This window comes from Mus musculus, chromosome 14, assembly GCF_000001635.26.
Source record: "Mus musculus strain C57BL/6J chromosome 14, GRCm38.p6 C57BL/6J".
In the NCBI taxonomy this organism is placed as follows: Eukaryota; Metazoa; Chordata; class Mammalia; order Rodentia; family Muridae; genus Mus; species Mus musculus.
In genome coordinates, this window is record NC_000080.6 from 51816950 (window position 1) to 51830010 (window position 13061).

The 13061-nt window shown below is 42.7% G+C and overlaps 1 protein-coding gene and 1 pseudogene across 1 annotated transcript in view; both read left to right on the forward strand.

Moving 5' to 3' along the window:
- The window catches only part of AY358078 (cDNA sequence AY358078), a 26314-nt gene extending 16904 nt beyond the window's left edge, over positions 1-9410 (forward strand). The window contains exons 7-9 of the mRNA NM_194347.1: positions 3347-3422; positions 5184-5274; positions 8966-9410. Coding sequence (NP_919328.1) covers positions 3347-3422; positions 5184-5274; positions 8966-9347 — 549 coding nt within the window. The 3' untranslated portion in view covers positions 9348-9410. The remainder of the gene's footprint in view (positions 1-3346; positions 3423-5183; positions 5275-8965) is intronic.
- On the forward strand, positions 8760-11280 carry Gm6047 (predicted gene 6047; annotated as a pseudogene).

Here is a 13061-nt window from a genome sequence, read left to right on the forward strand (position 1 = left end):
TATCAGTGAATACATATTGTGTGAGTTTCTTCCTACAGGAGCTTCTAACCCTCACAGACAGTAGGTTCTCCAGAGCTTGGATTGTAGATATGACTGTGAACAACACCCTGACTCCTGCAGACATAACTCAGCTGAACAAACTCCATGCCTACTTGTACCAGGAGGTACTTGAGGCTCATCCAAATCTGGCTGCACTGAAGCTTCCCCTTCCCTTTTAATGGGGACGGTGTAAAGGTTCAGAGGTTCAGTCCAGAATCAGCAAGGTGGGAACATGGCAGCATCCAGGAAGGCATGGTACAGGAGAATCTGAGAGGCCTACATCTTCATCTGAAGGCTGATAATGGACAACTAATTTCCAGATTGTTGCCCACACCAAAAGAGACAAATGCACTCCAATAGTGCCAGACCTTCTAAAAGTGCTACTCAGTGGAGTGAGCATATACAAACCATAACAAATATTGATGCAAAAATACTCAGTAATGGGTATCATCCTGAGTGAAGTAACCCGATCACAAAGGAACTCGCACAATATGTACTCACTGATAAGTGGATATTAGCCCAGAAACTTAGGATACCCAAGATATAAGATACAACTTGCCAAACGCATGAAATTCAAGAAGAACGAAGACCAAAGTGTGGACACTTTACCCTTTCTTAGAAATGGGAACAAAACACCCATGGAAGGAGTTACAGAGACAAAATTTGGAGCTGTGACGAAAGGATGGACCATCTAGTGATTGCCATATGCAGGGATCCATCCCATAATCAGCTTCCAAGTGCTGACACCATTGCATACACTAGCAAGATTTTGCTGAAAGGACCCAGATATAGCAATCTCTTGTGAGACTATGCCGGGGCCTAGCAAACACAGAAGTGGATGATCACAGTCAGCTATTGGATGGGTCACACGGCCCCCAATGGAGGAGCTAGAGAAATTACCCAAGGAGCTAAAGGGAACTGCAACCCTATAGGTGGAACAACAATATGAACTAACCAGTACCCAGGAGCTCTTGTCTTTAGCTGCATATATATCAAAAGATGGCCTAGTCGGCCATCACTGCAAAGAGAGGCCCATTGGACTTGCAAACTTTATATGCCCCAGTACAGGGGAACGCCAGGGCCAAAAAGGGGGAGTGGGTGGGTAGGGGATTGGGGGGTGGGTATGGGGGACCTTTGGGATAGCATTGAAAATGTAAACGAGGAAAATACCTAATAAAAAATAAATATTAAAAAAAAAAAGAAATCCATACATTAACATTTGTCTGGAGGAATTTCTAGAAGCCCAGAGAGATTTAATACCCAAATTATCAATATTCAACTGTATTGATAGGTTCAAATGTATTCTAATACTAAACACACACACACATGCACACACACACACACACACATACACACACATGCGCACATGCACGTGCATGCACAAAAAAAATACTCAGTAAAATTCTCAAAAACCAAATCTAAGAACACATCAAAATGATCATTCATGATGATCTACTAGGTATTATGCAAGGAATGCAGGAATGATTCAATATGCAAATGGTGTGAAACTACATATTTAGGATCATGGAGTCATAGTATAATAGACCTCTCCAGATATTGAATCCTTTATCCTCAGGCTGGTCCTCTTGTCTAAGAGCTATGATGGCTACCACTATTCTAGTGAAAGAAGCAGTGAAATTATCTCTGGGTCAGCATCTTATACTTATATCGGCCCATGCAGTTAAGGTTCTTCTCAAAGCAACACCACAACCCTGGCTGTTCAAGGCATGGGTGAAAGTCCTACTCTTGGACCATCCTGGAGTCTGCTTTGAAACACACACTGTCATCAATTCTGCTAACATCTTGACAGAGGATGACCCACAGAAGCCCATCAATTAATGTATGAGGAAACAAACATGAAGATACGATCTGTCTAGACCTAATGGACACCCCCACATCCCATGAAAGATTCTGAGGGAATGTTCTACATGGATGGGAACATCTTAATTAAACATGAAACCAGGTACACGGGCTTCAGCAGATATTGCAACTGGAATGATTTGGCCCCAATTCAAAAAGAACAACTCTATGGTTAAAAAAAAAAAAGACCTGTCATCACTTACCAGGAATGTCACTATGCTTTAGTTACTGCACATGTGAATATTATGATCTATGGAGAAGGAGGGCTCATCACTTCTGGCAGAAAGAACATTAAAAACAAAGAGGAATACTTGTCTCTCCTGGAAACTCTTTGACTTCCTCCATGCGTTTCTTGATTTCAAGGGTAAGGACATCAACTTAATGACTCCCTTGAGGTCACAAGTAATCAGGGTACTGAGTTGGTTCCCAAAAATTGTCCTGAAGAACAGTGGTCTACTGACATTCTGATGACATACTGTGACCCACTGCTGCCTGAGACTCTATTGTCTAAACAAAGGGAAATAGGGGATGCAAAAATATCCAAAGGGTAGCTGAAACCAAATGTTGGTGGTGGACACCAGAGGGAAGGATCACTCTGCCAGGAAATATTGGAAGGTTTCTGGAAACAAACCTTCACCAGACTACCTGACTAGCATCCACACTACTTTCTAAGTTGCTCATAACAAGGTATGGTATAACTGGACTTAACAGCCAAGCTCAGTTCCTCTAAGCAATATGTCAGCTTTATAGTAAAATACATGTAAGGACAGATACTTCTGCCAGAAGTGGGCACATATGAGGGGCCAAACTATGGTCAATTGTGGGAAACTGACTTCACTGATATGTGGCCTGCTGGCGGAGGATAAGAGTCCATATTTTGTTGTTAATGATACCTTCTATGGATGGGTAGAAACTTTATCCACTAGTCTGAAACTTCTCAAAGAGTAGCTGAAAAGCTCTTCCAGGTACTAGACCAACAATTACACCACTCTCCTTGAATTGTGTCAAACTATAGCAGAGCATTCATAGCCAAAAGCTGTCAATAAACACTGAATGATTTATGAATAGATGGGAACCTTCATGGTGCATGCAGACCTCAGAGTTCTGGTCTCATGCAAATAAAGAAGAGTTCCTTAACGGAAACACTACAAAACTCTCAGTAGAGTTCAGGGAAAGGTGGATGGGCCTCCTCCTTACTTTGGGCCTATTGTACCCAATACAGGCAGGGATTCATCCCTATACTATTTGATTGGTCTGCCTGCCCCATTGCTTTCCAGGCTCAGAGATCATCAGCTAGCCAAACAATAACTATTTCTTTTTCATTAGCCATGTTCTCCAGTTCTCCATAAAGACTATTCATCCAACTACCTGAGAGGCAGAGTGAACTTCTGACTACTCCACAATCTCCCCAAACACCTTTGAACCTTGTTGTAGTGATATTTTATAGTTGAAGGTGGTAGCCAAAGACAGCACAATCAATGTGGAAAGCCTTTGCATGATTTCTCAACTCTTACACCTGCAAGGTTAGGTGGCATTTTACCATGCACTCAGCACACCCAGGTCAAGAAGGCAGAAGGCACTGATGTCAATGCCAAATAGAGCCCCTCCTGAAATTATGGATCCATTAAAATTGAGGTTTCACTGGACCTGAGGCCTTTTCATCCCCTATCCATCCAATTGAGTCTTAGGTATCTTATGAATACAGAATCATATTCCAACCCCCAACAGACTCAGGCCTAGAACTGGGAACTCAAAAAGGTAGAAACTGGAGAAGTGAGAGCTAATGGGACTGCGAAGAAGCAATCCAATGTCCCTGTTGGCCTTTGTTCACAGATGCCTATTTTGTCTGGTTGTTTTGGAGAGAGAGAGAATGTGGGATTTTAGCTTTTGAAGAAGGGACATAAACTTTACAATTTGATGTTGCCCCTGTCCCTGACTTCTTCTATTGCCAAGTACAAGGGAGTTTTCATTGCAAAGAAATGGGGTTGTAAATCAGAGATTTCGTGAAAACCCATGGCTCAATATATTGAAATAATGTCTCCTCTCAAGGCAGTTGCACACTAAAACATATAATCTAACTTGCGCTATTTTAAGAAGGCTAGCAACAGGCTATAGGTCTGTGCTGAACATCTGCAGCAAGAGAATGCTGTTTACCTTAATTATTGTGTTTGGTTTTTTGTTAGAGTTTTGATTTCTTTGGGTCTTTGGTTTTCCTATGTTTTCATTTGAAGTTTCATTATATATTCATTATCTTTTTGTTACTGTAATTAACTTGCTGTTTTGCTAAGTCAATATACTATATACACTGACTCCCCACTTTAAGATGTTATTGAATAAAATTGATGTATTATTATGGATAAAACATCATCTCTAATTATTTATCTGATCATAAAGGCATTCTGTATTTATGTGTGGTTCACAGTCCTGTAACACTAGACGTTTCAGGCAGGAATGGGGCTCTTCAAGTATCATGTTGCTTAGGCTTCATAAGTAGTGCCCAGCCAGCCAGAGCTCCACAGAAAAATGAGCTTTTGATGTGGATAATGTGTCAAACTATATGGATCCCAATGTCAGAATGAAAAAAGGATCCATGTTCTATCTTTATAGTCATAAATTTAGCTACAGTTATAATGTACTATTCTATGGATGATCTCGTTGAACAAACAAATGAGAAACACAACAGTTATTTCTCTAATACATCCCAGGAAATATAAAAATATTCACTTTGAGTAATTAAAATCTTCAGTATTATAAATAAAGTGGTTTGGATAAAAATGACCTTCAAAGGCTTATATAGTTGAATGTTTGATACCTACTTCATAGAACTGTTTTAGAAAGGACTAGTAAATATGCACAAAGGCAGTCACTGATTGTAATAATCTGTTCAAGATGAATATTGACATGCCTCATTGGGGTAGGTGTTCTGCTGATGGACTAGTCCTTCCGATGCTAAGCATGAGACATGTTACAGATGATACCTCAAAGTTTTTCAAATTCACTTGACTGATCACCATGAAATAATTCTTGATGACCCAACAGGACCAGCCAAAATTGGCATTGTCAGAGTCCTGCTGGATGCCCAGCAGATCTTGATGTATCTCAGCACTTCTCTGAAGCCTTCCAAACAGGCAGTCTTGCTGGACCAGAGGCTAGACAAAAGAAAGGCCTCATTACCCATAGCAAACCAAAAAAGAAGAAAATGCAGCCCAAGATTGCCATGGTTACAAGGATTAGATGCAATGGTGGTTAATTTGCTTTGTACACCCAGTGCTCCTGTTGAACAGTTGTGTATGAGGGAGATCTTGACCTGGTCTGTGCCCTGTTTGAGCTTCTGCCGAATATTTCAGACATAGGGGAGGAAGAGACAAAGGCCTGGTGAGATCCTTCCATGTCAGTGATCCAGCAAACACCAGCTTTACTCAGCAGGACAATCCAGTATGACCTTTCATCTGAGGTCATTCCTGTATCCCCATAGAAGAAGGGGAAGAGAGCTCTTGGGCCTGGATGTTTTTCTCAAATGTAAAAAATTGCCTGAAACTGAACTGTGAATTACAAACTGTGCTGGAGTTAATGTAAAACACCACATTTCTTCAATAGTCTAAATACAACAATATGAACTAAGCAGTACCCCCAGAGCTCATGTCTCTAGCTGCATATGTAGCAGAAGATGGCCTAGTTGGCCATCATTGGGAAAAGAGGACCCTTGGTCTAGCAAACTTTATATGCCCCAGTACAGGGGAAAGCCAGGGCCAAGAAGTGGGAGTGGGTAGGGGAGCAGGGAGGGTGGCGGGAGTATAGGGGACTTTTGGGATAGCATTTGAAATATAAATGAAGAAAATATCCAATAAAAAAGAAAAAAACTTAATTTGCATTTTTCTGATTAAGGATATTTTTTTAAATTTTCAATTATTTATTTTTTTATTAAGCTTTTTTTTATTAGCACCCAAGGAGCTGAAGGGGTCTGCAACCCTATAGGTGGAACAAAAATATGAACTAACCAGTACCCCCAGAGCTCGTGTCTCTAGCTGCATATGTAGCAGAAGATGGCCTATTCAGCCATCATTGGAAATAGAGGCCCCTTGGTCTTGCAAACTTTATATGCCCCAGTACAGGGGAATGCCAGGGCCAAGCACTGGGAGTGAGTGGGTAGGGGAGCAGGGTGGGGGGAGGGTATAGGAAACTTTCGGGATAGCATTTGAAATGTAAATGAAGGAAATATCTAATAAAATATTGAAAAAAAGAAGAAGAAAAGAAATCTGATGCTGACAGGAGCCTGGTATTGCTCTCTTGCGCTCTCTCTCTCTCTCTCTCTCTCTCTCTCTCTCTCTCTCTCTCTCTCTCTCTCTCTCTCTCTCTCTCTCTCTCTCTCTCCTTGTTTTTCCCACAGGTGGACAACCTTTTGCTTTTCCCTAAACACAGTATAACAATGATAGATAACATTTGTATCAAGTTAGGATTATGGGTAATCAGGAGATGTTTCAATGTATCAGTATAGAGCAATGGTTCACAACCTTCCTAATGCTGCAACACTTTTATGCAGTTCCTTAGGTTTTGGTGATGCTCCCCGCCCCCATACAACATAAATATTATGATGCTACTTCATAACTGTACCTTTTGGTATTGCTGTCTCTTGAAATTCTATGCATGCAGCCAAACATGGGACTAAGCAAGGGGACCCAGATTGTGAAGTTAGGGCAAGAACTGAAGGAGCAGATGGGGTTTGCAACCCATAAGGAGAACAACAAAATCAACCAACCAGAGCACACACACACACCCTCCCAGATCTCATAGGCACTAAACTAACAACCACATAGTACACATGGGGGAATCCAAAGTTCCAGCTGGATATGTAGCAGAGGACTGCCTTATCTGGCATCAATGGGAGGGAAGGCCCTTAGTCCTGTACAGGCTTGATGATCCAGGGTTGGGCAATGCTAGGGCACTGAGGCAGGAGTGTGGGGAGGAGGGGGTATAGGAGCACCCTCATACATAGAGGCAGTGGGAGAAGTGGAGGGAATGGGGCTTTTTGGAGGGGAAACTGAGAAGGAGGATAACACTTGGAATGGAAATATGTAAGAAAACCAATAAATAAAAAATAACATTAAAAAAAATCACAAATGGAGGCAACCCTGGAGAAGGACAACCTACAAAAGAGATCAGGAGCTACAGATGCAAGCCTCACCAACAGAACATAGAAAAGAGAATCACAGGCAAAGTAAATACCATAGATGATATTAAAAAGTCACTCAAAGAAAATACAAAGAGTAAAAAACTCCTAACTCCAAACATCCAGAAAAATTCAGGACACAGTGAAAAGAACAAAACTAAGAATAATAGAAACAGAAGAGGGTGAGGATTAACAGTTCAAAGACCCAGAAAACATCTTTAACAATATCATTTTTAAAAGTCCTTAACCTAAAGACAGAGATGGTCATAAATTTCCAAGAAATGTACGACAAACCAAATCGATTGGACCAGTACAGAAAATTATCCTGTCACATATTAATCAAAAGTATAAATGTACAGAATAAAGAAAGAAAATATTACAAGCTCTAAGGGAAAAAAGTCAAGTAACATACAAAGGAAGACCTATGAGAATTATATCAGACTTATCACCAGAGATGATAAAATCTAGAAGATCCCGGACAAATGTCATGCAGACCCTAAGAGAACACAAATGCCAGCCCTGGCTACTATACCCAGAAAACTCTTTATCACCATAGGTGGAGAAACTAAGATATTCTGTGACAAAACCAAAATTAAACAATATCTTTCCACTAATCCAGCACTACAGAAGATACTAGAAGCAATATTCCAACAGAAGGAATGAAATTATACCCAAGAAAACACAAGAAATGAATCATCTCACAAGAACTCCAAAACCCACTCACAAAACCACCAGGAAAAAGGAAAATAACTGGAACTAGCAATCATCTGTCAATAGCTCTCAACATCAATGTACTCAATTCCCCAATTTAAAAAAAAGGCATAGTCTAAGAAACTGGAAGCATAAACAATATGCAGCATTTTGCTGCAGAGAAGAAACACACCTCAGTGGCAATCAAATACATTCATTCAAAGTAAACTGCTGCAAAAAAAAAATGATTTGCAAGCAAATGGTCAGAAGAACCAAGTTGGACAATCCATTCTAATGTCCAAGAAAGCAGACTTTCAACCAAAAGTTATCAAAAAAGATGAGAAAGGACACTTCATACTCATCAAAGGAAACATCTACCAAGAGGAAGACTCAATTCTGAACTCCTATGCCTCAAGTGCAATGGTACCCTGATTTGGAAGATACCTTTCTAAATCTCAAAACACACATTGAACTGCACACAATAATGGGATATTTCATCTCTCTACATTCACTGATACAGAAATTAAATAGAGATGCAGTGTAAGTAAGAGAAGTTATGAACCAAATGGATTTAGCAGATATCCACAGAACATTTCACTCCCAATTTTAAAAAGGATACCTTTTTATAAACACACCATGAAACCTTCTATAAAACTGACTATATAATCAGACCCAAAACAAGCCTTAAAAGATACAAGAAGATTGAGAGAAAAACACATATCCCATCATATCACCAGGAACTAAGACTGGTCTTCAATAACAACAAGAACAACACAAAGCCCACATATTCATGGAAACAGAAAAACTATCTACTCAATGATAACTTGCTCAGGAAAGAAAGACTTTCTGTAATTCAATGAAAACAAAGAAGCACCACACTCCATCATTTGGGACACAAGGAAAGCAGTGTTATCAGGAAAATCCTCAGCACTGAGTGCCTTGGGGAACTGGGGGTAGCAACCAGATAGTCCCAGATAACAGGAAAACAGGTGAAAACGCGGGACGGCGGCCTACATGTTCCAGGGCGCGGACTACCAAGCTGGCAAATCAGGTTCCCGGTCCATGAAAAGCCCCTGGGAGGAGAATCGAGCGATCTTTTTGGAAGTCCAGAAGAAGGTATTTCTTCAAGCAAGTCTAATAGGATGGCATCTAATATTTTCGGACCAACTGAAGAACCTAAAAACATACCCAAGAGGACAAATCCTCCAGGAGGCAAAGAAAGTGGGGGATCTTCGATGAATCAACTCCTGTGGAAACTCGTCAACGTTTGAATCCACCCGGTGGGAAGACCAGTGACATATTTGGGTCCCCAGTCACTGCCACTGTGCCTCTGGCACACCCAAACAAGCCCAAGGATCATGTTTTGCTGTGTGAAGGTGAAGACTCTAAGTCTGACCTGAAATCTGCAACAGACTCCACACCCAGAGGAGAGCAGGGCGACAAAGGAAGCTCAAAAGAAGTAGAGCATGCAAAGATACCGGAGCCCACAGCTACAGTTGACAGTCATGAGCCCAGACTGGGGCCACGACCTCGCTCCCACAACAAAGTCCTGAACCCACCAGGAGGCAAATCCAGCCTCTCCTTCTATTGAGAAGCTCCTGCTCTGCCTGTAACTAGATCAGGCAGAGATTGAATTGAATGTTAGTGTTTCCTTTAACTCAAATGAGCTGGGGTGGGAGAGGGTTTGTCATGCGTGTGGGGTTGACTGCTCATAGGCCTTGTTGTCATGGGCAGAGCTGCACAGAGGACTGCCAAGACATACATTGTGGGGTAAACTGGGATGCTCTGGTCCCTCCTCTCTAACTGCTCTCTATGAAACACATCTGTAAAGTTGTGGGGAAGGCAGAAGAGCTGGGCCGTTAACAGAAGGATTCCAGGGTCTTTCTTGTCCTTGTGTTAGCAGGCTGCTGGCTGTTGGGCATATAAGTATGGTTTGGTTAGAAAAAAAAAACCCACACTACTCTCACTGTGGGCTGGAGGAGACACACACAAACAGAAACTCTTAAAGTGGAGTCTGCACTAACTAAGCCTTTCAGGAAATGCCTATCACTAAATGCTTCCCCCTCTGAGATGCCTCAGAACCCTAATGTCTTCTCTCCTTCCCCCATTATGTCACTCTGTAGTATTGAAACATGACTGCTCTTTTTGGTAGCAGTCAACAGGAAGTCAAGCCGTTATTCTCAGTCCTATCCTGGGTGGAAGGGTTTTTTTATACACCAGTCTTCTGAGTTGTCCCATACTGCACCTAAAATCATGGCCAGGTCTGAGATAGCAGCCTGTCTTCCTCTACAGCTGGCTTAGTTCCCTTCATGCCAGATTTGCTTATGGGTTGTTCCTTTTGTTTGTCTCATCAGCCTTAAGCATAGGCCTTAGTTCTGCACCTGTGAGGGGTTCTCCCTGTTCATGGTTCTTCCTGTACAGAAGGTCTCTGGCCTCCGCAGGGCCATATATGTCCAGGTATTGGGTGGATTCCTGTTCTCCTGTCTTGCTTTGCTCCTATAATTGGGAGGAAAGCTTGCTGAAGGATGTTGGGTTCGTTGGCTGCTTTACCAATGTATGGAAAGGTGTTTTTAGTGTCAGCTCCTTATAAATGCCTGTGCATTGCTTCAACGCTTAGAAAAGTGCTACTCTCTACACCAAAGCACAAGAGCTGCCTTTAGAAAGCTTTAGACTTCTTGACCTTGCTCATAAACAGTGCTCCTTAAGCCAGGATACTAAGTGTTTTGGCAGAAGGTCAGAGCAGTCATTTGACAGCAGAGGTAGAGTCATGTCACTTCCTGCCAGGCAGATGTCCCTGTTCAGCCCTTGGGGGGTTCCTTCTTTCCCCTCTGCTGTGCATCTGTGGAAGGGGCTTCTGAGCGGTGCTACTTTTGCTTCTAGTGCCTACAGAGTGACACACCGACCTACAAGTGCCTGCAGGAGCCACCTGCCAGGCTCTGCGTCCTACCCGGTCTGACCGTGGCTTTATCAACCAGAGTTTTCCTCTTCAGCTGCCCTGTATCCTGAAGCCAAGTAACAGGTCTTACATGTATGTAATTCTCTAACAACTCAAATGGCTTGTGGTTCAGTCATCATGCGCTCTATTTTGGAATTTAGAGCATTTTTTTCCATTTAAGAAAATGTCATAAATGATGTTGACTTTATTTAGCCCAGACACTAACTTTTTTAGGTTATAAGGAAATAATACAATGATAGAGATAATCCTTTTATAACTGCTCTCTTAAGTAGAAAATGATTTGTGAGTTCCAAATCGAATTGTCTCGAGGAATCTAACATCACTATGCTGATTCTGCTCTTAGCCCTGTGAGAGAAAAGCTTCAAGCGCCACCTGCTGGCCTGGATGGCTGGGAGGATATGGGGACCTGCGACAGTGGTCCACAGCAGTGGCTGCCTTATTCATCTCCCATCCTTCTATCTACTGCTGCAGCTGGGCTCGGAGTGTGAATCTGTATATTAGTGCCCAGATAAATCCAGTGATATACAATTGTCACCTACATTAAGCATTAAAACTTTTTTTAAGTGTATTTGGTGCCAATATTTTTCTATCGCTGTGTCAGAGCAAGAAACCTGTCCTTACATCATAATACTTTTTTTTGTTTTTGTTTTTGTTTTTGTTTTTTGAGACACTGTAGCCCTGGATGTCCTGGAATCCACTCTGCAGTCCAGGCTGGCCTCGAATTCAGAAATCCACCTGCCTCTGCCTCCCAAGTGCTAGGATTAAAGGCATAAATCCTAGCACCACCGCCCAGCGATAATACAATTTTGATAGGAACATTTTGCTATTTTTTATGAGGCAGAACTGGGTATAATGGTTGAATTAAACTTACTAACCACAAAAAAAAAAAAAAAACAGGAAAACAAGAGCCTTCCAGTACACCTACAGGAATGACATTAGCTGAAATACCACACAAAGGGGAAGGAGAACCTGTTGAGACAATGACCAGCGGTTAGGGATGGTCCCCCAGTTGAGGGGAAGGGCTACCCACCTATCTCTAAAATTGTAATCCAGAATTGCCCCTGTCTAAAGGAAATACAGAGACAAAGAATGGAGCAGAGACTGAAGGAAAGGCCATACAGAGACTACCCAACTTGGGCATCCATCCAACCTGCAGACACCAAACCCAAACACTATTTCAGGTGCCAAGGACTGCTTGCTGACAGGAGAGTGATACAGCTGTCTCCTGAGATGCTCTGCCAGATCCTAACCAATAGAGATGGAGATGCTCACCATCAATCATTGGACTGATTGACCCCAATGGAGGAGTTAGGAGAAGAATTGAAATAGCTAAAGTGGCCTCATCTGGCATCAGTGGGAGGGGAGGCCCTTGATACTGTAGAAGCTTGATGCCCCAGTGTAGAGGAATACAATGGTGGTGAGGCGGGAGTAGGTAGTTGGGTGGAATCTTCTGCTAAAGAACTGCTTGTGCATAACCTCCTGCCAGGAGACCTCTCTGTGTTCCCAGCCACTTCCACCACCACCAATCCCGAGCAATCCACCTGAGCTAGCCAGATACTCTCCCCTGCCCTATGGAGATATAGCCAGAGAACCCTCCTCCAGGCCCTTTCCCTTCGGCCTCCGGCCAGGGTCCACCCAAGGGTCCCTCCTGTACCCATTCTGTTCTCAGCTCTTCTCCCATATCCAGCTGCATCTGCAGTGTCCAGGACTGAGAACCTGATGTCCCAGGCCTCTGTGCATCCCAGGGACCCCAGAACTGGATCTTCCACGGTACCCAGCAGTGTCTGAGGTGCCAGAGAGTCTGAGTCCAACTCTAGCAGGTTCAGCGGAACCTCAGACTGCTCCTTGCCCACCCCCAGAGTAGGGTCCTTCGGCTTCCCACAGTCTGGTGCCTGCACAGCAGTACCATGAGGTGTGCACAGTAAAACTCCTCTAATCCACCTCACCCAGTGGCCTGAGTCCTGGGCTTGACTCTGGAACCCATTTCTTACCCCACAGTGACTATTGACCTATCATGGTACATGCTTTTAATACCAGCATTTGGGAGGCAGGCACAGGAAAATCTCTGAGTTCGAGGCCAGCCTGGTGATTTTCAGGACATCTACAGCTACACGGGTAATTCTTGTCTCAAAAACATTTGCCAAGGCTCACAAGAAATTTTTGTTTATGTTTACGGTATCTGTTCAAATTCATCTTCTTAAAAATTGAAACTATAGTGTTTTATACAAGTTATATATTGCAAGTTATGATGTGCACTCACTGATAATTGGAGTTATCCTGGCTTGAGTCCATAGGTGACACCACCTCTCTTCTGGTCTCATTGTTGTCAGCGGGCTGATTCCAGAAAGA